The following is a 25,288-nucleotide window of genomic DNA, read 5'->3' as shown; positions in this document are numbered from 1 at the left end:
TTGACTTCCATTTGCTGCCTATCCAACACTATTGATCAGGAACCTGTTACTACTTTTCCACAACAACCTTACCAAGAAAAATATTGTGATAGTAACAATGCTAGGCTTTGTTCTTCACTTCTTCTCTTCCTGCAGGACTGAATCATCTGTACTTGTCGTGGTGTAAGCCCAGCCAGGAACTAAGCACCACAGAGCTGCCAGCTCACTCCCCCCGTGGTGGGATGGGGGAGAGGATCAGGGCAAGCTCTGATTTGTACATACACTCCTAGTGACTCACTGTGTGTGCTTTTTTGACACCACATCATGCCAGATTACCCAAGATAGCTTCTTCTGATGGTACTGCCCTTCATCTCAGCTAAAAGACAGTATCATTTCCATGTTTGGGCTTTTGGCTTCAGGTCCCCAGCTCTCCCTACAACTTGTTCTGTGCCTTGGATAGGTATTGAATGGCAAGACTTTTAATAACCTTTGTAATATTTTATTATTCGATATATTATTAACAAAAATTGATGGGGAGAGGCTCAGAATTTTTTGTGGGATACACCCATAAAAATGAATGCGATGTTTCCGTTAACGAAGAGTTCTCTACTGAGAAAATATTCCAAAATTTTCCCTGGAGATATAATATATACAAATTAACCAAACTCGTAGTTTCCCTCAGACTTGTGAAGTTATCTGAAGTGCTCACCTTCTTCACAAAGTTCTGCGTGGACTGAGGGACACCTATGTCCTAGTGGAACACTTTTCCATCTCTCTAAGGTGCCAGTTTCAAGCAGCCCCCATGAAGCAGAGGATGTAACTTGATGAGCACCACTTTGCACAGGAGTTCAGTCTGGAAAACAGCAGCTCTGACTCAAAACTATACCTCTAAGGCAAGGCCAAGTCTATTTTAATTTAGTGCTAAATGGCTAAATCTCAGTCTGTCCTGAGATCTGCTGTGAAATTGACTTTGCCTGGATACAGAAGGTGAGTTTCTCCATCTCATCTAAGATCATGCAAAATCCAAAGATCTCTGACTGTTTTTCCCTACCTTTGGGTACAAGATCTCATGGGCTATTGGCAGGCTCTTTCAGGAAGTTGAGCTATTCCTGGGATTTCCAGAAACTTCAGTTCTGGATCATTGCAACTGTTCAGCCCCTAAAGCAACTCATGTAGAGAGTGTGCCAGACCTTTCCAGTGATGGCCCTGGTGAAGGTGGGGAACTGCCATGCTGCATTTACCTCTGAGAAGGAAGATGACTGGATGCTGTGAGGAGTGGATGCTTTCAGGGGATGGGTTGGTGAAGAAAAGCCTGGCAGTTGCTGTCAGTATGCTGCTGTACTAGTGGATTTTTTTTTTTTTTAATTTTTTTTTTATTTTTTTTTTTAATTTTTTTATTTTTTTTTAATTTTTTTTTTATTTTTTTTTATTTTTTTTATTTTTTTTTATTTTATTTTTATTTTTTTATTTTTTTATTTTTTTTTATTTTTTTTTATTTTTTTTATTTATTTTTTTTTTTTTTTTTTTTTTTTTTTTATTTAAGAGATAATTGATTTGCACTGTTGGGCTTCTCTTAGCTCCCGCCTGGAAAATTCCTTTGCTTTTATCCCATTAGTCCAGGTGCTGGAAATAATATTACATTTTATTGTTCTTAGGTATTTTATTCTCCATAGACAAACAAAGCAGTCTCCACATTCTTTCTATTACTTCACCCATTGGTAATGTCTGATGACTGATAATGTCATTGACGATCATCCATTTGTGTCTGGAGTTCAAGGATAATGAGAACATGAAGATGTGAGCTCCATCTCTACCTCCCACAGCTCCAGTCTGCCCCTTCACGTAGAAGCTTCTCTTTTCACACAGCTGTGCAGACTTCAGGTAACCCAACACAACCAAAGTGGAAAACTGACAAGGGTCAGCAGCCCAGAGGGCAGGAACAGAGAAGGCTTGGTTCAAGCAGTGCCACCAAATCCAGCTGCACCAGCTCTCAGTGGGAGAGGAATAGGAGTGTCAGTGTCTGGAGGGTGCTAATGGTCCTGAGCATCCTCAGGTGGGGCCCCACCACCCTCTCTGCCCATCAGCTCAGGAGACCCATTTAGTCTCAGCCTGGGCTCCTGTTTACCCCAGAGCTATCTGGAGGAATTCTAGTCAGGAGTTTATCTATGTCTTTGCCTGCCCGTGGTCCTTATTGATCTGAACCCAGACCTGCAAGTGGACTTCCCTGCTTGACTGTGGGTATGTCCCCACTCTGTGGACCTGTCTGGTGCTCACTGAGCTGTGTTTATCTCTGACTGCTCCCATCAGCCCTGATGTTGACCAGTGTATTAACTTGCATCTTGACCTGGGATCTGCCTCATCATCATGGGCTTGCCTGAACACTGGGGCTCTTGACTGAACCTGGCTGCAGCCTCTGATCCTGCCCTGCTCTCCCCTCTCAGGATGAGTCCCTGTCCTGCTGTCAGCATCACTCTCCTTGGCTCCCAGTTCCTTTGGGAACAGCTGGCCCTTGCTGCTCTCTGACATCATCTTCCTCAACGTGTGCAGAGGCTCCTCTTCCCTGACAGGTGGATTGGTAGATCTTGTAGCAATTAAGATTTTCGGGTATGTTACACAAAATATCAGTTTCTCTGAAGTTGCTTTGGGCTTTTCAGTTGGCTCTAATGAAGGTAGGACTGCAGGCTCCAAACAACCTAACCTGAATTTAATGCTAATGCAGTTACCCCTGCTGCTCCACAGCAAGCCTCAGACAGGTGGAATTCAGTGTGAGGGGTGAGTGACTTGATGCAGGAGGCAGTGTTGAGCTGCTGAAAACAGGAGAACATAGAAGGGCTACTTCCCAGAGCCAGCTTGGAGTGGCAGGTTTCCAGACCACTTTGTATGCTGTACAGTTGGGGTTTGGAGAAAAAAACCCACAATATTCTCTCTTTTTCAGAGCTTCTTGAGAACACATGCAACTTCACATGCAGCATTTATTACAGCTGAACCTCATCAGCATGCTCAGACTTTGTCACGGCCTTATGGACTCCACTTAGCCATAGCTTGTTTCATCCCAAAGGAAAAAACCTGCTGAGGGAAGACCTGTCAGGGAAGTGCCCTTACTTCAGGTGCTTAAGAAAGAACATATATGAATGGTGCCACAGCCTCTGCACTGAGTGTGGGACTTGGCTGCAAGTAGGTAGCCTCAGCTGGTAGAGACAGGACTTCAGTCTGCATGGTACATATGGAGAGATCCATGTATCACTGTTTTCTTAGGCCTAGAATGGTTCTAAGAATAATGTGAGGGTGAGGAACAATGAAGAAATTTGGAAATGGGGAGTGGACATGCCTTGGAGAGGGGAAGACAGAATGGGGCATTGACAGTGCCAACAAATCAGGGGTAAGTTGGTAAGCGTTTAGCAGGCAAGAAAAGAGAGCTGCCCTTATGGCAGGGGTGAAATGAGCTTTTTACACAGCGTCAGAAAGACAGGAGTCATCCTGTTCTCCATCCTGGGCAGTGGCTTAGTGCTCCCACCTGTCCCACCACATGCCTCTATCCCCTGTGTCTGTTCACATGCACAACAAACCATTCCCATCTCCTGTAGCCAAGCCCTTCCTTTCTCCCATGGTGTCTGCCTTTCTTGCCTGTACCACCACTGCACACTTATTGCTATTTATCTCTTCTGTCTACATTCCTATTGCATGTCTGTTCCTCTGGGTCTCCAAGCGTGCTTTATCTGGTGGGAATTAGAGGAGAAGGTAGTGAAATGCACCCTGTGCTCTTCAGCCTTCATCTCTTACACATTTAATTTCTGATTTCTCCTCTAACCAAGTAGCTTCTATGCTGGAGGCAACTTAAGAGAACAAAGCCCACTCCAGAATGTTATTTAAAGCACCACTGGAAGGTACTTAGATATCCTGCTGATGTGTGGTGCAAAGTCCCAGCCAGAGCAACTTGACTGCAGAGAAGAATTAAAATATTGTGCTCATAAGCCAGGAGACTAACTCCCTTTGCAGCTTCCTGAGAGGAGGGAGTGCATAATGGGGAGGGCGATGTAGTTATAAAATGAGATTCTCTGTTCCTTAGGGGACTGTTAAAACCAGCCAATATTTATGAAGCTTTTAGTCTGGCTCACGCAATTTGTTCCCCCTTCTATGTGCTTGTCTTTGGGACTCAGCTGTTTCTTGGCCTGTTACTGATATAAAATCAGATGCTGTGGTTCAATTGTATCCTTGCCCAGAGAAAGAAAAGGGAAAAGTCCAAGGCAGTGTGTAGAGCACAGCTCAGCTTCCACCTCACTGCAGACCTCCAAGGATCACACACAGAGGGGAGCATCACCAGCTCACATGGGCATCGTACTAAAGAGAACCAGTTCCTTGAGGTTAAGGCTGTGGAGGGTAAGGAGTGAAGCTGGGCTGCCTGTCTGGCTTTCAATTCCAGTCCGGGGTTTGCCAGGAAACCATTTAACTTCTTGGAGAGCAAGCCAGCTCCAAAGTGTTGCCCTGGAGTGAGGGGCTGAAGGAGTAAATCTGGAATCTAAAGGTGTTGGATGCGGGAGGAGGCAGCCTGTGGAGAAAACAGGGAGCAGAGAGAGTCGTGCCCCAGCTCTTACTTCTGCCTTTTAGTCCTGAGCTGAAACACCTCCTCCAGACTCAGCCTCCCTGCTGACTGTGGTGACTTGGCCGAGGCTCCTGGTGAGGAGAGGAGGGCAATATGGAAACCTCTTCGTCTTCGAAATGTGCCATGACCTGCTGGTCTCAAAGATGCTTCCAGTGATGCTCCTGAATGGCAAATATTGGTGTGCCTGTGTAGGACTAATCTGACCTCCAGGACTGTGTCCTGAAGAGGCCAGATCTGGAATGATCTGGTTAAACCACCAGATTTACCCTGAGCTTGACCCCTCTTTCTTATGACTTGCCTTCTCCAAGCCTGGATGGTGAATGTAGCTTGTGCATGTATTATTCCGAGTAAAGACAAGGCTGGGTAATTTCCTGCTAAAAATAACAGTAAGGGCACTTGTAAGGTGGTGGAGGTCAACTCTATCTGCTAACGGTGCCAACTTTCACTGTCACTCTCCTTTCCCTCTCTTTCTGCTCTCAGTTACCATCTGGTGTTTTGGTTTATTGAGAAATGTGGCCCATTTTTTTGGAAAACTGTCACTACAGGTCACCCAAGGGAGGGCTTGGAGCATACACAGAGCTGTAGTGTTTTGGTGAAACCTGCGCAGGTAGCCATAACCTTTGCATTTTGGAGAGCCTGAAAATCTAAGTTTCTTACTTAGCTTTTCATCTGCGCCCAGATCTACTGAGACTGTGAGAGTTCTGCACATGCAAAAGGTTGTTTTGTTGAAGTAACACTGATATTTTATGCTTGTAGACTTGCATGTACAAAGCGACTTGAAATGAGGGCTCCAACTGAGGCTGTAGGACATATTCATGCCATACCACCCTGCAGCTTGGAAGGCAAGCTGGCACAAGGGATAACACAGGAATTTTATTTTTATGTTTTAATCCGGAAGAATAGAGGCAAGTGCAATCATATTAGGTTATTTATTTATTTATTTATTTTAGGTAGGCCTAGAATTTTTTCTGAGCGGAATATAGCAAAGTCACTGCTAGGCAAGAACTGCACTTCACCAAATTCCCTCTTACAAAATCAGTGTGTTGAGGTTTTATCCAGGGGGCAGTGGCTGTTAATATCTGAGAATGACCAAGGTGCTTCATCTCTAGCTGCCACATTTGTTATGCTTCTTAGGCCTTGATTGCCCGGGCTTGCAGGCAGTTCCTTGTAGTGCACTAATAACTTCTTATTCTGGTGAGATCTGTTCTTCTGATATGAGAGTAAGGAATGACCATTTAGCTACTTTTTTCTTCCCTCATCTACTATGTAACACTTTCAATAATACTTTCATCTAAGTGACATTTTTGGAAGGCATACCCCACTTCAGATTGCACATGTTTACTCTCCCCCCTGACAGTCAAAAAACCCCCTTGTTCTGTTGTGGCATGGCTCATGATTTTCCTAGTGCTCCTCGCTACGTTACACGTAAGCACGAGTTATGTTTCCTCTGCCCATTCTTCGCAATCACCCCATTCATTACCCCTGGTGAGCTTTATAATTCCTTAATCCTTGCAGGCTTCTGCTCTCCTTGTTCTTCAGGGAGCCTGAATTCCCACAGGCACCATTCAGCTACCTACGGAAATTACACACCTGCTTCTTGGCGCTCTTTGCCAATGCCGTAATGTTTGCTTCCTCTCATCCACCCCTTCTGGCACAGGACTTCAAACCTCTCTTGAAGTGTCTTAGCTTAGAAATGCAGGGAGGTAGATGTCTGAAGTGCTTTTTTTTTTTTTTTCCCCTGTCTGTTTTTTCCCCTGCATCACACCATCACCTGCCTTCCTCCCTGAGAGGCCCTGCAGCATCCTCGCCCTGAGCTGGGGGCAGGTCCTGTTTGAGCCCCCAAACCTTGATTTTTATTTATCACAGGGGGAAAACAATGCACTCACATCCTTCAGGCTTCCTGCAGATTGAATGGAGTCCTGCCCTAGGTTTTATAGTTTAATACAGGAATTTGACTTTGGAGGGAAAAACCACAGCCCATGTCCCCAGAAGGGTCAGTTCCCTGGCATCAGTCACCACTGACATACAAATTTTGGACATGGCCTTGTGCAGCACCTGATAGCATGAGAGACCTAGAACCATTTTTTCCCATCTCTTTTCATTAACCATCAATGGATGCACAAGTTCCTGCCTGTAGGTTTATTATCCTCTGTGTCTATTCGGACAGCAGCCTCATCAGTTGGAAGCGAGCTTTGCCATCATTAAGCAGACTTGAACAAAGACTGTTCTGTCGAAAGTGAACATCTTGATGAGACTTAATTTATTTCACAGTTGTTGTTATCCTGTTGACCTAAAATGACAGCAGGAGACTTGGAGAGGTGCCCAGTTTATTTAAGAAGCAAGCACAAAACAGTCTCTCCCCGCCTGGAGAAAGATCTTAGCAGCATAAAGCAATCCTAGCTCCTAGTCCCAATGCTCTGTCTGGCAGCTTCTGCTCATCAAAGCTCACTGTGGCTTTTCTGAGGGCCAGTCCAGACTGTGATGCTTTTTTTTTTTTTTTCCCTCCCCCTGTTTTTAAGTATCCCAGCCTCTCCTTTGTGCATCCTCTCAGGAGTGTTTTCAGTGCTGTGAAAGCTGGGATAGTGTTGTGTGGTGTACTGGCATAACAGTCTGTTTTACTCCAGTGTCTAGGGGCAGATCAGATGCCTGGGTGCAGGCAGGCAAAGAGCCCAGTGCTGGAGCTCCCTGGTGTTTAATACTTGTGTGGTGGCACAGTTCAGTGTGAGCCCCTGCCCCAGCAGTCTGGTGGAGCACACCCTCACTGATGTGCCTGGTGAATGTGGTCTGCCATGGAGAGGGGCAGCTGCAAAGCAGAGCCAAGCTGGGCACACAGTGCAAGGACAAGGGTCCAGATCTGCAGGCTAAGAAGTCCACAAAGACACAAGGAGAAAAATCAATGAGAGGTGGTGTGATCTTCAGCCCTGGAGATTTTCAAACCTCGCCTGGCGAAGGCACTGAGCGACCTCATTAGATTTTGAAGCCAGTCCTGTTTTGAGCAGGGGTTGGACTAGTGCCCTGCAAAATCTCTTCTGAATGAAATTATTCCATGAGAGAAGACTTAAAGTCGGATTGAATTCTGCTTTTTTCATGGGAAACAATATTGACTTTTCTTCCAACAGAAGGTCCTGTGGGAATAAGTACCTGCTTTTATAAAAGATTGATGTGTCATTGTCTTGTTATCTTCAATAAAAGAAGTGGTTACTTTTCCCAGCTTTTTTGGGATTTTCCTACCCATTGCAATACGTACTACTTGTCAAGCTAGGTGTTGTACAATTTGCACAGGAGAAGTTGATGACAGTTTCTCAAAACAAACACCTTTCATGCTTTTTTTCCTAGAAGCTGCAGCTTGTAGACACAAGTGAGAGTTTGGAGGGTGATTTGAGATCACCACGCTGAGGATCCCTTTGGGGGAGCCTGAGATACGATGCTGCTGCAGTGCTACTATTACATCAGTAACTCATTCCCTGGTTCCTGTTTAATTCCTTCTCATCCTCAGTCCTGCTGTGGTCATTTCTGGGTCTTCTATAATCAAGGGATTCATGCCATCTTCCAATTTCAGAGACTTCATCTGAATAATCTCTCAAAACTCAAGCCAAAATGAGAGAGAAATCTGATGTCAAGAAGGCAAAGAAAATACTTTGGTGCGTAATACACTGCCTAAGGGAACAGGTTGACAGTGTTGACAGGGTTTTGCCTGTGTTACCCTTCCCAGGAGTCTGCTCCAGCTTTTCTGTGCTCTGACAACTGGAGATGTTCCCTGCATTTCCAGCAGCAAGAACAAAGTGTCACTTAATTGTGTACCAGTAGTTTCCTTGGGTCCTAGCAGAGCTCACCATCCACTGGCTATCATTGAGCTTCAGCAGACCTTGCTAGATAAATAAATATAGCTACAGGAAGGCATGAGGAGCCCATAATTTGTGTATTAGAAACCTGAAATCAGGAACTGCTCTGTTGTGACTGAGCATGGGGTACCAGATCTCACTCGAGTGAAGTTAAACACATCCAGGAAGATGGTTCACCCATAACAGCAGCCAAAGCCACAACAGCCCAACACGGAACCTCTTGAATGCAGATTTATGACTAATTTATATTGCTGGTTTTGGCCCTAGATAAACAAATTAATGTGATATAAATTCATTGCTGAAGACTAGAGCAAAGAGCTGTGTGTGTGGAGTAAAGTGCATGGCCATTGGGATGGACAGCTTTAATGCTTTGTTCATAAGTGTAGGATCATAAAACAGGTCTGTTGCATTAAAGTTGCTGTGTAATGTGAATGCACCAGGATTTCAGCTTCTGCTGCTCTGACTTGAATACTTTATAATGAGAGATGACAGGAGAAACCATACTCTGGGTTTGGAAAGCTGTGACCTGTGTCAGATCAGTACATTCATTGCCACTTCTCCTGGATAGTCCTGGTTGCTTGGTCTCTTCTTTTGTCCTCACTTTTGTCTAATAAAAAAAAAAATCTTACTAAGCGACCAAAAAGCTTGATTATGAAAAAGGTGAAGGATATCCAGAGGAATATACTGAGTTCAGAAAAACTCTAATTTAGGAGAAACTAGAAATGGATTTTAGACCTGTCATTAGCTTGGAGCTGGCAGTAACCATGGGGATTATTTGCAAGAAGTCCAGTTGTACTGCTTGTGTGGATGGCAAAGGGATTAGGAGGAGCTGGGCAGAGCTGGGACTGCGACAGGAGATAATCTGTGTGAGCTGCCCCTTGGAGGGGCAAGACCCTGTGACTAATCCCCATCTGTGTGATCATATGGAGAACCTGTGGAGTGGGGCTCAGCTGTGCACCACTCACGTCTCCGTAAGTGGGTACTGCATCCCTCTAGACAGGAGGCCATCAGCTCTCAGAGTGTGCCAGCACACAGGAGAGTTGTACTAGGGTGTGCAGTGTGAGAAGGGATCACAAATACACACAATTCTGTGGCTTTTTTCTGTGCAGGAGGCTAAGAAGTTGAAGGGAAGGTGAAGGCAGTCAGATTGAAGACAGTCTACATTGGGGCTGGTGAAGTATCTTTTGAAAGGGGCAGAATTCAGTACAGACAGTTCCTGACTTTCAGGAAACAGGATTGGAAAATTCAGGAGTAGAACAAGGCTAACCTTCTGCAAATATTTTTTTTTTGTCATTTCCTTTAATGTTTCTGCTTTTTAATAAAACTGAAATATTATTCCCTTTGATGTTTTTTCTGACATCTGTCATCCTACTCTATCTCCCTCTCAGCTCCCATCCAAGTCACCCACAGCACAGAGCTTCCCAGAGCCCATTGGAGAGGGGGAGCAGGAAATGTGCTCAGCCTCTGGATCTGACTGCTCACCAGCGGCATGGAGGCCAGCTCATTTCGAATGTGGCAATATTAACTTCTTCTGCTTGCACAATTCTCAGCATCACACATGTATGATCAAACATAACAGCTACATAAGCGACCGGTTGTGCTGAGCACAGCCCAGAGAAGCTCAGACATTCCTAAACCCCAAATCCTCTTTCTCTTATCTTCTCCCCTTTGCCCACGGAACATCATCTCGCTCTGTTTCTTTACTGCCGGCAAAGCAAGGCGGGCAGCAGCTGTGAGTCCTCCCATCTCCGTCGAGAGCTGGCACCAACCCGTGTGTGGCGGAGCACTGCTGGGGTTCAAAGGCCCCTCACAGCGCTCCGTGCCCGGGAATCTCTCGCCTGCAGTGCTCTCCTCGAGAGGTGCCCGTCCCAGCACTGTCACCGCCCCCGCGCTGAGGGACAAGGTGCGGGGGCCGTGACACCGCTGGGCAGCGGCTCTGAGGCTCCACCGGGACACGTCTTCTTTTCGCAGGCCGGCGGAACAGTGCGAGCACGGGGGTGGGATGGTTTGGGGATGAAGGGGCAGAGCCAGCCGGGCCCGGTACGGGAGAGCGCCGGGAGACCGGAGCTGTCCGAGCGGTCTGACAGCCGCCCCGGCGGTGGGAGAGGATCTCCGGCCGTGGCCTCAAAGCAGCCAACACTGCCACCCTCCCCCAAACAATTAAAGATTAATAATAATAATAAAAACTTAAAAAAAAATACCCAAATGTATAGATAACTGCCCCCGGAAGCTGCCCGTCCCGCCGAGCTGCGGCCCGAGCCCCGCCGGGAAAGGGGAGGGGGAAGCAGCCCGGGACGCCCCCGCCCGCCTCCCCGGAAGGGGGGCTCGGGGCGGCGAGGCGGCCCCGCTCCGCTCCGCCCCGCCCGGCGCTTTCTGTCCGCTCTCCCGCGCCGTACGGCCCGGCCGCGCCGGCTCCATCCGCTCCCAACTTTGTGGTGCGGGGCGCGGGCGGCACCGCCGCGCTGCCCTCAGCCGGGCCGCCCTCCGCGGGCCCGGCCATGGCCGGCATCGGCATCGACCACTCCAAGCTGCCCCGAGTCAAGGAAGGTGCGGCTCGCCCCGGCGCGGGGAGGAGGGGGCTCTGGACGGGACGGGGCGGTGCGGGGGGAACGGGAGCGAGGCAGGGGAGAAACTGTTGGTTTGGGGTGGGTTTTTTTTTTGAAACGCGATTATTTTACAATTCGCAGCGACGGGGGGAGCCGGCTCGGCGGGAGGGGACGGGGCGCTCCGTGCTCCGGCCCTGGCGCCGCGGTTCCCGGGGCTGGCGGGGCTGTCCCGCCGCCGGTGCGGGCTGTCCGGAGGGTGGCGGGAGGGGACGACGGGCGGAGGCCGGCGGCGAAGCGGCGGCAGTGGCTGGACAGAGAGCCGTGCCCGCTCTGCCGGCCCCGCTCCCGGCTCCCTTCCGCGGGCGAGCGGCGGGGGCCGGGCTGGCAGCGCCGCTTCTCCCCGGGAGAAGGCGAGGAGCGGCGCTGGGGGAGGGCGCAGCCCTTTGTCTGCGCCGGGGCCTCCGCCGCCGCCTCCGCCGCGCTCCCGCCGCCGCGCCCGGGCAGCCGGCTGCGCTCCCGCGGGGGACGAGGCAGCCGGGGCACCCTGCGGGAGATGGACCAGCGGGGATGTCTGTCGGGATGTCTGTCTGTCTGTCCTTCGCAATTACGGCTCGGCCGGGTTCGGAGGCTCCGCTCGCGCCGTTGGAAAAATGGGAGCAGAACTGTGAATATCCAGAGATTTGGCCGTTTGAGGGGGACTGGTGATTTTGAAGTGCTGGTTATAAACACGCCTGCCGGTTTTTATGAGGACTGGCCTGCACTGAGCTTGGGAGCGCCAAGCAGCCGCTCCCGCCCCGCAGACCCCCCTCGCTTTCAGGGGTCCCGCTGGCTTGGCCTGTGCTCAGAGCACGGATTCACCTTCTGCTGGGCAGGGCTGGCCTCGGCTTCCCTCTTAGCAACAGCGTCTGCCTCACACGTGTGCCTTTGAGCTCAATTAAATGTGCCCTGGAGCTGCTTTGGGTTTAGAAGGCTTTGAAGGAGATAGTTTGTTCTTTCTGACGGTGATTTGTGATATAAAACAGCAGAAGCTCTGTCATAATCAAGTTAGTTTAGATTTACTCTCTAGTAATAGAGAACAATGGTTTCCTGCCTAAAAGAAACCAAACTTCCTTAAACTTGTTTCCCTTGCCACTGGTCTTTTTTTTTTTTTTTTTTTTTTTTTTTTTCTTCCCCAAATTTCAATTCTTACAAAATAGCAGTTGTGAATTTGATGATTTAGCTGGCCAAGAGTGAAAAACATATTTCTGTGCGGCACCTGGGGGTTCCTTTTGACCTCCTGTCATCCTTTAATGCCTCGCTTACTGTTACTGTTACAAAATCTGAAGCTGGCGTTTTAGGGGTTAATGTTTGTCCTATTAAGTCATTAGCAAAACTGTTACTGGCCATTTTAGCGTGGTCAAGATCTCATCCTTAGAGTCTGTCCACACATGGTTGGTTACTCAAGAAAATTAATCCAATTAACCTTTCCAGTGGGTTGGTTAAAGTGAATTAAATCCCTGTGTAGATGCTCATATTCACAATTTAAGTAGGCTGGATTTGATTTGCCCTTATTATTTTTGAATTGAACTAACTGGACTCGGCTAAGGTTGCTCACATACTGAATGAAAGTACATTTACAGCGTTACAGTGTAACTCAACCACTCCATGGGAAATCTGCACCTATGGTACAGTGTGGATTAAGCTTCAAGAGTGTCCTGTTACTACGATCTGTTGTTACTTGATAGCAATGGGATTAAAGTAGTGTCTCAGAGCAACGTGCAAAGTACATGAGGTTTGAGCCATGTTCTGCAAAGCCCCAGGCATGTGTCACGCTTTTAGTTTAATGGCATCACTTGTTTTTGTTATGGAAAGTGTTGAGAGTGAGCTATGATTTGGATTAGGTCTTCTCATGCTCTGTGTCAATGCCAGCCAAGGAAAGAAATGCATTGCCTGCCATACCGAGGGAAATATTTATTGTTCCTGATAGAGAAATCACTGTTGATCCTTCTGGAAAAAGCATTCCCTTTCTTTGTCTGGAGTAAAGGTCGACTTAGTCATTCATTAACAATGAAGAATTGCATTTGGGGTTGAGTACTTTGTTCTTCACCAGCTCTGCTTTGGGAGAGGAGGTGTTATGTCCGGATTCTCCCTGTCTGCAGGTAGCCAGGACTGCTGAGAGACAGTGTCATCCTCTTCTTCTGGAGTGATTTCAAAAGCTCTTCTAAAAGTGGGATCATTTCAGTGTGGCCATGGCAGTGAAAATCTGATAACTGTAGCTAGGTGCTGCAGGAAGTCTTGCTTCTTGTGTTTACTTTCCTCTTTTATTTCTAAAAGCATTTATATCAGCTGAAGGCCTGATGTGGATGGCATTTTGCTGGTGAGAACCACTTCAGCCGGTCCAGTTTCTTTTGTGGGCAGGAGTTTACTGGTGTAAAATACATCCTTAAAACACACTTTTCCTAGTATAAACTACACCTTGCTGCTGCAGCCTGGTGTTACAGACCCATTTTTCCATGAGTAGTAGAGTGGATCTGACCTCTGGGGTCAGTAAACCTCTTGGAAGTTACTAGTTGAAGGTTTTGGTGTTAGTTGCAATCTGTGGCCTGTGCTTCTCTGCCTGCATTTCTGTTCATCTTCCGAGTGTCTGTGGCATATTTGCTTTTCACAAAGCAGCCTTTGCTGTTTGCTCCTTTGACCTGCCTCAGGGGATTTCTCGGCTTTCTGTGCGTAGATCTTTTTTACTAGAGGTCTCATTTGTGAGCCTTTCGGTGATAATCCTAGAAACATTATTCTGATTAGCTACTTATAAAACAAATAAAACTGTCTTGGGCTGTGCTTGATCTCTAACTGCCTCTCATCTCTTGTGACCTGATGCATTACTCGGAGCTGTGTTTGGGAAGGGCTCCATCCTCTTTAGGCTGCCTGCTGTGAGTGAGCCCTTGGACTTGAGAGATGTTTCTGGCCGCGTGCGGGCAGGCCGAGCTGCATGGAGGTGTTTTGGAGCTGTGCAAACCGTACCCCTCTCTGGAGGATTACCTGTGGTCCTGTCTGCTGTCGGCTTTCCAAAGGTCTGAGGCACCGTTTGTGAAGGGAATACATGTGTGCTCAGGCTGAGGCTCAGTCCCTCATCCACTGCACTCTCCAAGAGCCATCAGTTGTTGGTAGCAGCAGAAAAAAACGAGGTTTGGGCATTCTCCCAGGGGCTCTTCATCTTCCTGCTGGTTTGAATCCTCTGTGAGGAGAGAGAAAAGGGAGAGGTGGGGTGGGGGACTCTAAACTCTGCCCCAGCAGTGTGCGGCTCTGGAGAACTGTGGAAATTTGCAGTGGGTAAAGTGTTTTTATCGAATTTTATTTTTAGTAGTATTGTAAAGAAATGCAAGGGTGGTATGTCTGGGCTGATGAACTGACCCTTCCACTGCTGTCTGAAGCTCAAGCCTTGACAAGGGCTGGTTGTGTCACCTGTGCTTGGAGAGACACAACAATGCTCACACTGTGCTTTCTACTCTTTGTTAAGCACCTGATTTGACTTTTTGGAGCTCCTGAGCTGTACATTCAAGTGCTGCAGGTTGTAATCTGCTGCCTGAGAGGTCAGTATCCTAAATGTGGTAATTAAAGATACAGCTCTGACTGTGACCTTAGGGAAACAGGAAGAGTTTGAATATTTTCTGTCTTGCAAAGCATTCTCTGGGCCAGGCAGTCTGGCTGGCTCTCTTTTGCCTTAGCATAAATTGAATAAAAGTTTGCTGTTAGCATCAGTCTTCCTCTCCCTCCCAGCTACAGCCCTTTCTGCTGACCTCTGCAGCTTAACGTGACCTGTGCTGAGACTCCTACAATAAAAATCTCCTGGCTACTGACCCTCCAAGTGACTGGGGAGGGGCAGGAGCTCTGAGGTGTAATGTGTCAGGCGCCCATGGAACAGGCCGACGTTATTGGCTTGTAACGAGGCCTTTGGTGCCTGTGTGCTCAGCTACACAACAGTGGACAAGAGAAATTTGATGTCTGTCAAAGGTGGAAGAGGATTGAGGAGGTGTGAATGACTGGCATGGTGTCTGATGAGGAAAGATTCTGCTTAGGGGTTTTTCAGGGGAATGGTTTTGAGGGATGAACTGTCAGCTGTATTCATCTGAAGGAAACATTGGCCTTTAACTGGATTAGTATAATCAGGGCAACAATTTTGAGAGCAGCTGAGGGTCAACTGGGTCATTGTGAAGCCACCTGCCCCATGCCCTTAGGCTCCAGCTGGGATTTTTCCTCGCAGCATCATGGTTTTCTGCTTTGTGATTTTCTTTTTTAAGGGCTCTGAGAAATTCAGTCAAGATGGATGGCTTGAGGGCAGCGGGGAGGTGGAGAGTGATGGGACATAGACACAGGTCACTGGTTCACATCCAGCTCTGCTGGGAGATCTGTTTTTTGCACATGCATGAATTCAGTAGCTGAGGCTGTGGCACTCATTTCACTTCTGGTTAAAGTTGGGTGAAAGTTTTATTATGCATTCAATGGTTCTGGGTCTGCAGTGCTTGGCAGAGATGGGCAGCATTAGCATATTTCATGTTCTTGGCTCTGAAAGGTAACTGAACTAGCAGCTCTGCCTCCTCCCATCCCTAAATCCTTAACACTTGTCCTCTGTGAGCTGCTGTGGAGGTTGTACTGAGGCAAAAAGATTGCTTGAAAAGCAGTCTTTGGCAGAAAGACACCCCGAGACTCCTGTTGATGCTTTTTGCAGAGCTATTTCCTTGGCTCCTGACAGATTTTTGGATGGGGTAAGAGGGGATCCAGCCTATTTTTGCACTGATTCCTGGGGATGCAGGGATAGCAGCAGGGTTTTCTCCTGTTACATCATCCATCACCCATTGCTGGTCTCCGAGTAGTTCTCCCAGCTGAGCGGTGTGTTTATGGTCACCGCCGGCCTCTGTGTAATCTTTCATTTCCTGTGGCCATGGGAAATGTCAGAGGATGCCAGGCAGGAGTTGGAGATGGCTGCTGCAAGGAGCAGGAAAGGCCAATTCTGCTCTCTCTGGTGCAAGAAAAACCCCACTTGGAAAAACAAGAGGATATGGCTTGGGGCTGTGTGAAACTTCTCTTGTTGCTGGAATAGGCTTTCTCTTCCATGCTCAGTCATCCAGTTCACGGGAATGTGCTGATTTATAGGACAAAGCAACAAGTTCCCTCCCTGCTTCCTTCTCGCCTTTCCAGAGTGTCCCCAGCTGGTTGGCTTCCTGCTCCTTCACTGCTGCTCCTGTGTAGTGCTGCTTTGAAGGCTGAGGGACTGAGGAAGGAGGTTGGTCTGTTGGTGAAACTGCCTTAAAACTTGAGAAGCTCTAGGTCCCTGTTCTGGCGTGACACTCGCTGCTGGCTTGCCCTTCAGCTGTTGTCCAAGGAGGTGATAACGACAGCTGCTGTTGTGCTGCTGGTTGGCTGCTTTGCAGGGAGCAAAGGGCATGTTTGCTGGACATTTCCAGCAGGAAAGCTGCTGTCTCCCTGGAGGCTGGCGTGTGGCAGTGATGCTCTCTGCTCGCCTTACAGCGCTGGCTTTTCCACAGAACGCGTATAGGACTTTGTGAAGGTCCCTTGACGCTTCATTTATACTTCCTTTTTAAGAAGTAGAAATTGGAGCCTTCCTGCTGTTTTCTTTCTCAGCACTTGAAAAGATACCACACAGCTCACTGAGTGAGCGTTGTGTGGCCTTGACGCCGTATGGCTGCTGGGAGAGACTTTTAGCAGAGCTGGAAAGGGAATAGGACAGTGCAGCATCAGGCTGTCTGTGTAAGGGGTGCAAGGCAGTGGTGTTGTGAACCTTGTCTTGAGCAAAGGGCATCAGTTAGACCTTAGTGCTCATAGAATTTACCCTGTAACCCTAGGCACCCTCTGAATTAAGCTTGCCAGAGGTGTTACTCTTCCTAGGGAGAAGGGTGTAGATGAAAGCCTGCTCAGAACCTAGCACAGCCCATCTACATCTGCCCAATTATTTTGTGTCAGGCTCCTGAAGCTCAACTGATGATTATTTTAATTGCACACAAACCCATGATGTCACCGACACAATGCTCTGTCAGCCAAACTAAAATAGTGAGATCTTTTTGTCTTCAGCTTGGGTTGGTAGAGGTTTGGTTTGTGTGCTCTTGGTAGCTCTGCCCTGCATTAGGTGCTCTTCAGGACAGAAAGTCAAAGTGGGTTTGTAAGTGAGTCACTTTTCTTCACTTCTCCTTTCAAAAGAGGTGTAGCAAGCCATGTGCAGTAAAACTGAGTTCCTGTGTGCATTTTCGTTCATCCTTTCCTGAGCTCTTTCGCTGAACCAGAACTTGGTAGCTAGAGGAGGGGAAACTCTAAGGGGAAATGTTGCGTGGGCTCAGTATGCGGTGTTCAGTAAGTGATGACAAAGGCGAAAAGGACGTAAGTGAGGAAATATTTTAAAACACTGAGACACAGACATTCCACAAGGACACTGACAGGAGTGACATGAGAAGTAATGGGGCAAAAGGGAGGAAGGAAGTTTATGTGAACAGGAATATTTCCTGGCAGTGAGAAGGCAGGGGTTTAATTCCTTTCTGCATTATATGTGTAGCATTGGCTCTTTACATCCAGACAGGACAAGAGACTGGAGCATGCTCTGGCTGGAAATGCTCCTTGCAGAGAGTGACTGTTGCCACTGGCTTGGCACATGGGTTGGGGTAATGCTGGTCTGGCTCAGGGCAGTCTCCCCTGGTGTGGATGGAAAGCTTCTCCACCTCCGCACAGCACAATGACTTTGCACTGCAAAAGCAGCTTGTTATATCTATCTGTTCTGGATACAGTAAGCATTGCTTGTAGCATCCTGGTGCAAAGAAATGGCCTCTCCCTCTGCTCTGGTGTTGGTTTTATTATTGGGATGCTGGCTGGTGGGATGGGAAGGATTTATGTCCTAAATTCACCAGCAGTTCCTGGAGCCTTTGGCAGTGCTGCTGAGGTGAGGTGGTGGGGCACAGCACAGAGAAGGCCTGGGAATTTTCCAAGCCACCAGGGTGTTGGCAGTTTTCATGGCAGGCAGAGAGCTCTGCCGCTCGCAGGGCTGTGCTCTCCTGCAGGCCGTCTGGTTGGTGCCAGGTTTCCGAAGGAAGTTGATATTGGGGAGAGGCTGGACTCTCCTGACCTTAATTGCAGTGCTGGAAGGACTGAGTCCTTGCCTAGGGCTGCACAGCCCTGCCTGGATTCTGCACATCCCCAGTGCAAGGTGGAAAAAGCAGATTTGTCTCCAGCTCAGTGCTCAGTTACCTGGTAGTCCAGGCAGCTGGCATTGCCCACAGCATCAACTCTGTCTGTGTAACAGGTGAACTTGGTCCTGATTTAACTGTTCTTTTTTTTACTTTTTCTCTTTTTAAGAAGCTGTGAGTATGCAAGATCACCTGAAGGTGACACAGTTCCCAAAGCAAAAAAATGTTACCTTTGCTGACCTGGAGCTCATTTAGTGCTCTTGGAGAGGAGAAAAGGCTGCCAGTTTGCTTCAGAATGATGCAGGGAGCTCTGCCTCCCTGTCCATCTGGCCTCAGAAGCCAGGGACTTATTCTTACCCTTGTATGCCAGCGTTTTGAATCTGTAGTTTTACTTAATGGCAGTGTGCCAACACAAGGCTGTGACAGGAAAGGGGACATGTATTGTTAGTGCTGCAACTTTACTGATTTGTGACTTGTAGATGGATGTGGAATTTTGACTGATCTGGGGCCAGCTTTGGTACTTTGTGTTCCTCAGACCTGACTAATAAACTGGACAACTTAAACACAGGAAGCAAGGAGGGAGAGGGGAAAGTACCCATGAGGAGCTGGCAGAGCAAAGGAAAAGGGTTTTGAAGCAAACCAACAACCTGGGTTAGTTTGGTAAAGGATAGTTGTTCTTGCAGAGCAGCTCTGCAGTGCTGGCAGCAGCTGAACGGGTGGCAGACAGGAGCCTTTGCTTGCATCCTAGCAGCCACCTTTCTAGGGAAAAGGAACCTGATGGGAATCTGTGCAAGAATTGAAGCTGTGACTGCAGGATTAGTTCATATACCTTCAGCTTCAAATGCAGCAGCTGGCAGGGTTTCCATCGAGGCTGGGAGGCTGCCCAGAGGCCCATCCTGCTAGAGCTTTGCTTCTTTTGGTTTCTGATCTGGAGGAATAAAACCTGGCTGGTTTGAATGTGCACTGACACTGCAGTGTGTCCTTTCAGCTGCAGTTCTGGTTTAGCTACAAGGCATGGAGAGTCTCAGGGTTGGCTCTAGTCATCCAAAGGCTGAAGAGAAAGTGGCATCTCTGAGGACTCTTTATTCTGTTTGTTTTTTCCAGAGATTCTTGTTTCTCTATACAGCTGCAGGTCACCGTCATGTAAAACCGCACTATGGGGCTTAGAGAGGAACCGGAACCTTTTTTTGGCACCTGACGGCTTCTGCGTGGGTGTGTGGTTTCCAGCAGTCAGCCTTCTGTAAGCGCTCACCAAACTGAGTCAGGGCCTGAAGTTGTACCAGAGGGGCATTCAAACCTCCCTATTTGCATCCTGTCTCCCTTGTATTTTGCTACATTATCTTTCAGGATTAAGCTGGAGGAGAACCCTGTGAGAGCTGACACTTTGCATTATCTCTGCTCCCAGATGCCTCTTTGGAGCTGCTGTGTGAGGTTATTCACCACAGCCTGAGGGCTGAGAAGTGCTGATGAAATTCCTGCAATCCGGGGTGCCATGGCTCCTGAAAGCCCCCCTGAACCACAAAGTGGGCCTGCCAGCTCTCTGCAGAGAAACTGCTGGACTGAGCAAGGGGTTTAGCTGTGCATTCATCAGAGAACAGAAGTTTTGCCTCTCTGTGAAACTTAGTGTGTCCTTCCGAAAGTTTTGTGTGGTGTAAAATTGGCTAAAATGCTGAAATAAAAGCTGAATTAAGCAGATAAAACAACAGTGATTGCCATTGGAGAAGGGTGTGGGGTAAGGGAGTGTGCATACAGTGCAGATCTCTTGAGATGCAAGCTCCGTGCCCCAGCAGTTTTCCGAGTGGGTGGCTCTTTTGAGTTGCGCTTGATAAGAGGCTGTTTTTGTATTCCCCCTCCCTTACACCAGTTTAAATGAGTGGTGCTTGGCTTAAAGCTAAAGGTGCCATGACATTCTGTCTGCAAAAGAAACCAAAAAGCCTTCCAGAAAAGGGGTGTCATATGATCCATGGGGCACAGCTGAGGTGTGTCTTAGAGCTACAGTGGTGCTCATGGGGCCTGTATGGGCCGGGGATTTTGATCTCTCCTGGTGAAGGCAACTCCTGCCCTGCTCTGCAGGGATGCGTATGGTTGTTTGCCTTTGGGCTAAGTGAGGGTAAAGCACAGCTGTTGGGAGTCAAGTGTTGTTTGTTTTGCTGTGGTCCATGGCTGGGAGGTAGTGGTTAAAACTGACTTCTAGGAAAACTTCTCCCTGCCTTTATTGTCGGTTGTTCCTTTTGCAGATGTGGTATTAGCTGAGTCAACTGAAGCTGTGTCAAATGCTGGAGAGGATGAGCTACACAAACAGCTTTTGTTCTCACTGATGGTTGCGATTACCTTCTTCCATACACAGACTCAGTTACATCTCAGATGTTGTGAGTGAGGTGTTTGGTTGCCCTATGTCTTTCTGACTGTGGTGTCAAACCAGCCAAGCCATCCCTGAGAAGTATACCTACCTTGAAGTTTCTCTAGTTGTCCACTTGGGTGTTACTGGCGGATCCACAGAGCAGTGTCTGAGCTCCCTGGTGATCTTTTGGGTGTAGGCAGTCCTGGGCAGGTGAATGGACATTGGGGCAATCAAAACATTTCTGTGGACATGAGTGTTCTGAGCCTGGCAGGTAATGAATGACTTGCAGACATTAACACATATTGTATTATCTGTCTGCTTTCCTCTTTAAAGCATTAATATATTCTGTGTGTTGAGCCCCTGCAATAGAAAGCAGCAGCTGTAACAGCGATGTTGGCTGTAGGACTTGGCAGTATTGGACAGTTCTTGTGACTCAGGGTACTCTCTGTCTGGGGGCCTAACTGGACATGGCTGAAAAGGGTGAATTTTCAAAGCATGGGTGTCATTAACTTCTTAAGGCTCAATGCCATTTTTAGGTACATCTGAACATCTTGGCACAGAGTGGCTGAAAAGCTGCCCAGTGGAAAAGGACCTGGGGGTGCTGGTCAGCAGCCTGCTAAATATGAGCCAGTGTGTGTGCCCAGGTGGCCCAGAAGGCCAGTGCCATCCTGGCCTGGATCAGCAACAGTGTGGCCAGTGACTGTCACCCTGTACTGGGCACTGGTAAGGCCACACCTGGAATCCTGTGCTCAGTTCTGGGCCCCTCACTTCAACACAGACACTGAGGTGCTGAGTGAGTCCAGAGAAGGGCAGTGAAGGTGGGAAGGGTCTGGAGCACAAGTCCTTGAGGAGCTGGAGGTGTTTTTCCTGGAGGAGGCTCGAGGGAGACCTTATTGCTCTCTACAAGTCCCTGGCAGGATGTTGCAGCCAGGTGGCCATTGGCCTCTTCTTCCAAGTACCAAGTGATGGGACGAGAGGAATTGGCCCAAGTTCTGTCAAGGGAAGTTTATATTGGATGTTAAAAAACCCATCTTCAGCACAAGGATGATCAGTAGTCAAAACAGGAAAATATTTGAGTCACCATTCTAGGAGATATTAAAAAGATGTGTACAGGTGGCACTAAGGGATATGCTTTAGGGGTGAGCTTGGCAGTGCCAGGTGAGTGGTTGTACTTGATGATACCATGTTTTTTTCAACCTAATTTATTCTAGGATTTTGTGATTGAAATGCTCCAACTCAGCATTTTCTTCTGGAAGTCAAAGAGATGGTCTTCAATATTCTCAGCTTATGGGTTGTGTTTTAAACTTTGGGAATGAGAAGACTTGCTCTTATTTAGAAACATTGCAGATGAAACCAGGTAGGGTGGGATTACCCAGTGATGAAAAACACGGCAGCCTTCTGTGGAAAAGCAGAATGATAAATCTTACCAAATTTTGTGTCTGAGGCTTGCTCAAAGGATAACCTTTTGAAGTGCCTTGTGCTATTTTTCCACTATCTTGAGTATCTCCAGCTTCCTGTTTACACTGCAAGCACATCACCTTCTGCTTAGAGGTGTTCAGCAGATACTCTCTCAGCTTTCAGACTGGTCTGTGGAACAGTGTGCAGGCTTCTTTACAGAAGTGAGATTGCCGAACTAGTAGCCTTGGAGAAGATACTTCATGAATGTTGATTTCTGTCCTAAGGCAGGTTAAAAAAATCTAATGACATTCTGAGGGTTTGATTCCAAAATGCATACAGTGTTCCTTTTTAAAGCATTGTTAGGCAGGTGAGAGCTTAATGTTGGAGAATGGTGCAGACAGAGCATAAAAGTCCCATGGTCTTGACCTCAAGGCATTTAGCTTAGAGTGGAGAGGATAACCTCCTCCCCAAATCCCAAGATGTTCTTAGCTTCCAGGCCAAGACTGCTAGTGAAAAACCATGGTGATTTGGTGATTTATTTATTTTCAGTTGTTATTATTTCGCATGTTTACACTTTTGAGCCTTAGGCTCAGACCCCTCAGTTTGGCTCCCCATGGAGTCTCCCAGTCTCCTTGTGCTGCCTCATAGCTCCCAGCTGTGTGTGATGCTCTGGTGCCGTGGCTGAGAAGCAGAAATTGTTCCCTTTCTCAGGCTGCCCAAACCTGCCCTCTGTCTGGGATCCACCTTCTCCCTGCATCATTTTCTGATTCCCTTGGCGTGAAGGGGCCTGGTGAGCGAGGCCCTAGGAATGCCATCTGTGTAACTGCTGCAGCCAGACATGTCCTAGCCAGCCTCTGTCAGCACCCACGTGTGGTAGCAGGAGCAGGGTATCTCCTGGTGTGGTGGAAGAGGCAGGGCAGAAATGGGAATTACTGAGGCTGGGCCATGGATCTCACAGAGCAGCTTTGCTGGGGCTGGGAAGGAAAGGTCCCAGCTGAATGTTTTATCTGGAAGCTGCCCTCAGGGCAGCTCTTCCTCTCCAGCTGGGTGGCTGCTTGGTCAGGTTGGCTTTGTTTCAAGGTCATAATTTGGAGATTTTGGAGACTTACCTGGCTTGGAGTGGCCTGACCAGTGCCTGCTGATAAGGGTCTCTAAGAGATGCCAACTTGCTTTCTAATCTGCAGGACTTTACATAACTCAGGCATCCTTCTGAGACTGCTGGCTTGTGAAAGGCTGCATTTGCTGCTTGCCATTAATTTATCAGCTCTGTAGGCCCTCAGAACGATTTTTAGCTGATGATACTGCTTTTTCATGTTACTTTTGTCTTTCCTCTCCCTCCTGTCCTTCAGATTAGGATTCAAGAGCTGCAGATGCTCTAAACTAAGTGTGACTCACCCCTAGTTTATTTTGTGAATTACCCAGCACACAATGCTGACGGGAAAATGCTGGGAGTGGAGGGGGTGGGGAGCAAGAGATGGTTTTTAAGACCCAAAAGGAAATGCTTAGAACATGCATCTGTGGTCCCTGGGTCATTGAACTGGCCTGTATCCTGGACAGATTAAATTGGCCACGTGAACCAAGGGGGCCCTTGGGACCTGCAGTGGATGTCAAAACATGATCTAAGACTTCAGGCAGGAGTGAGGGGGGGTGTTTTGCTGTGAACCTTGCTTGAAAAGCCAGTGGGGGCTGACCTCTTGCTGGGACTGTGTGTTGGCACATCACCCATTCTTGGGTGTTACCTATCTCTTTGTCACGCACCTGAGTATCACTAACAACGTCTAAGGCTGCCTTTGCTCCTCTGTTGTGGTTACCTCAATCTGTTTAAAGCAGTTTGGGGTGTTAGAAATGCTGAGCTGTGGAGCTGAGGTAATACTGGAGAAAGTTGGTGAGGTGGGTGGCAGAATATAAAATGGAAGAGGTTATTTAATGAAATTTTGCTGAGCTGTTATACGTAGGGACTTTCTTATTTCAGCCATAAAGGCAGGGCTACATCCATGCTTCCAAGAGCCTCAGATGCGCACCTATGCACAAAAAGGCGTATTTCCAGTGAGAACTACCAGAGGAGAAGACCTGTGCTTGGAGCTTGCAGGGAGGCCTTCAAGGATTCCTCAGGACAAGTGAGCTCCCTCTTCCATGCATGGATTTTGGATCCTACCCCTGTTAAGGGTGGTGCTTCTGCCCTCATCCTCCCCAGCTGGCACGTCTGCTGGTCATAACAGCCACTGGGATTCCTGGGCAGGCATTTCTGTATTGACAGATGTGCCAGAGTGTATTCCTGGTCTGCTCCCTGCTGTGCCAAGGCAGATTGGCTTCATCAGAGTATGGTAAACCTGTTGTGAATATTTCATGCTTCTCCGGACTTGCCAATTGTAGCTGCTCTGATTGCAGTCCTGCTGCTCGTTTGACTGCCTGGTGGCTCCCAGCCGGGGCCCAGGGATGGGAAGTCAAGTTAATTTGCAACAGTGAAGATAATATTAATCTCATCTTTCATTTTTTAGGCATTCAGTTAGGAAGCAAGGAAATGGATTTCTTTTCCCTTAAAAATGAAGCCTCTCGGAGAGGAGAAATTGAGTCTGTTGTCGTTGGGGCCATCCTATTTCTCAGCACAAACCCAGTGTACATAATACCTTGTAATGATTGTGCTGTACCCTGCTGAGACTGGGCAGGGAATGAGAACCAGTGCTGATGAAACTTCATATCAGACCATGCCTTGCCAGTCCACATCTCCAATTATTTCACAGTTGCCTCATTGTTGGATGTGAGTCTTCAAGGATTGGTTTCTGTGGCCTTACTTGCAGCTGCTGTCGTGCTTGACTCGATGCCATGGGTACTGAGTCTGGTTGTGAGGGAATGCCCTGCACTGCCATCAGCCCCAAATCCACTAGGGAGGTGCAGGTGTCCCCATCCTTTGCCACATGGCTGTCTGACAGTGCTTCGTTGTGTCTGTAATGAGATGTTCTCATCTTCCTTAGCGCGTTGTTCTCAGGCTGATGGCACTTGGGAATAATGTGCTCAGATGAGCTGGAGGCAGCTGGACCAGCCAAGTTTCTGACAGTGACGAAAGGTCTTGTGCTGCCTGCCCTGCCAGCAGCCACAGCAGCACAAAGAGAGCTGTGTGCTCGAGCTGTCTGTTTGGGTTTGTAACAGGAGTGTGTGTGCAGCCAAATGGCTTCTTCAGCGATGCTCAGATAATTCCAAATGTGTGAATAAACCCAAGGCTTGCTGCTGCCCCACCAGTTTGCTCCATGCTGTGTCCTCTGTGAGATGGGAGCACCAGGGACCCCAGACAGTGAGGAGCTTCCAGCGTGCATATCACTGGTAACTGTCCAGCATCCCTCTCTCAGTACTGGATCTTGGTGCATTGCTATCCCTGGTTTAAGACCCAGTCCCTTTATTAATGTCTAAGCCCTGCAACTTGG

At 48.1% G+C, this 25,288-nt stretch overlaps 1 protein-coding gene across 2 annotated transcripts in view; it reads left to right on the top strand.

Moving 5' to 3' along the window:
* Nucleotides 1-10,838: 10,838 nt before the first annotated feature.
* CCDC50 (coiled-coil domain containing 50) overlaps nt 10,839-25,288 on the top strand; it is a 42,450-nt gene continuing 28,000 nt past the window's right edge. For both annotated transcript variants that reach the window (XM_040073845.2, XM_040073844.2), the window contains exon 1: nt 10,839-10,968. In XM_040073845.2, the coding sequence (XP_039929779.1) occupies nt 10,920-10,968 (49 nt within the window). In that variant the 5' untranslated portion in view covers nt 10,839-10,919. The remainder of the gene's footprint in view (nt 10,969-25,288) is intronic.

Source organism: Hirundo rustica, chromosome 10, assembly GCF_015227805.2.
Source record: "Hirundo rustica isolate bHirRus1 chromosome 10, bHirRus1.pri.v3, whole genome shotgun sequence".
Lineage (NCBI taxonomy): Eukaryota > Metazoa > Chordata > Aves > Passeriformes > Hirundinidae > Hirundo > Hirundo rustica.
Note: the sequence above shows the minus strand (reverse complement) of the source record. Positions and strands in the feature narration are given on the sequence as shown.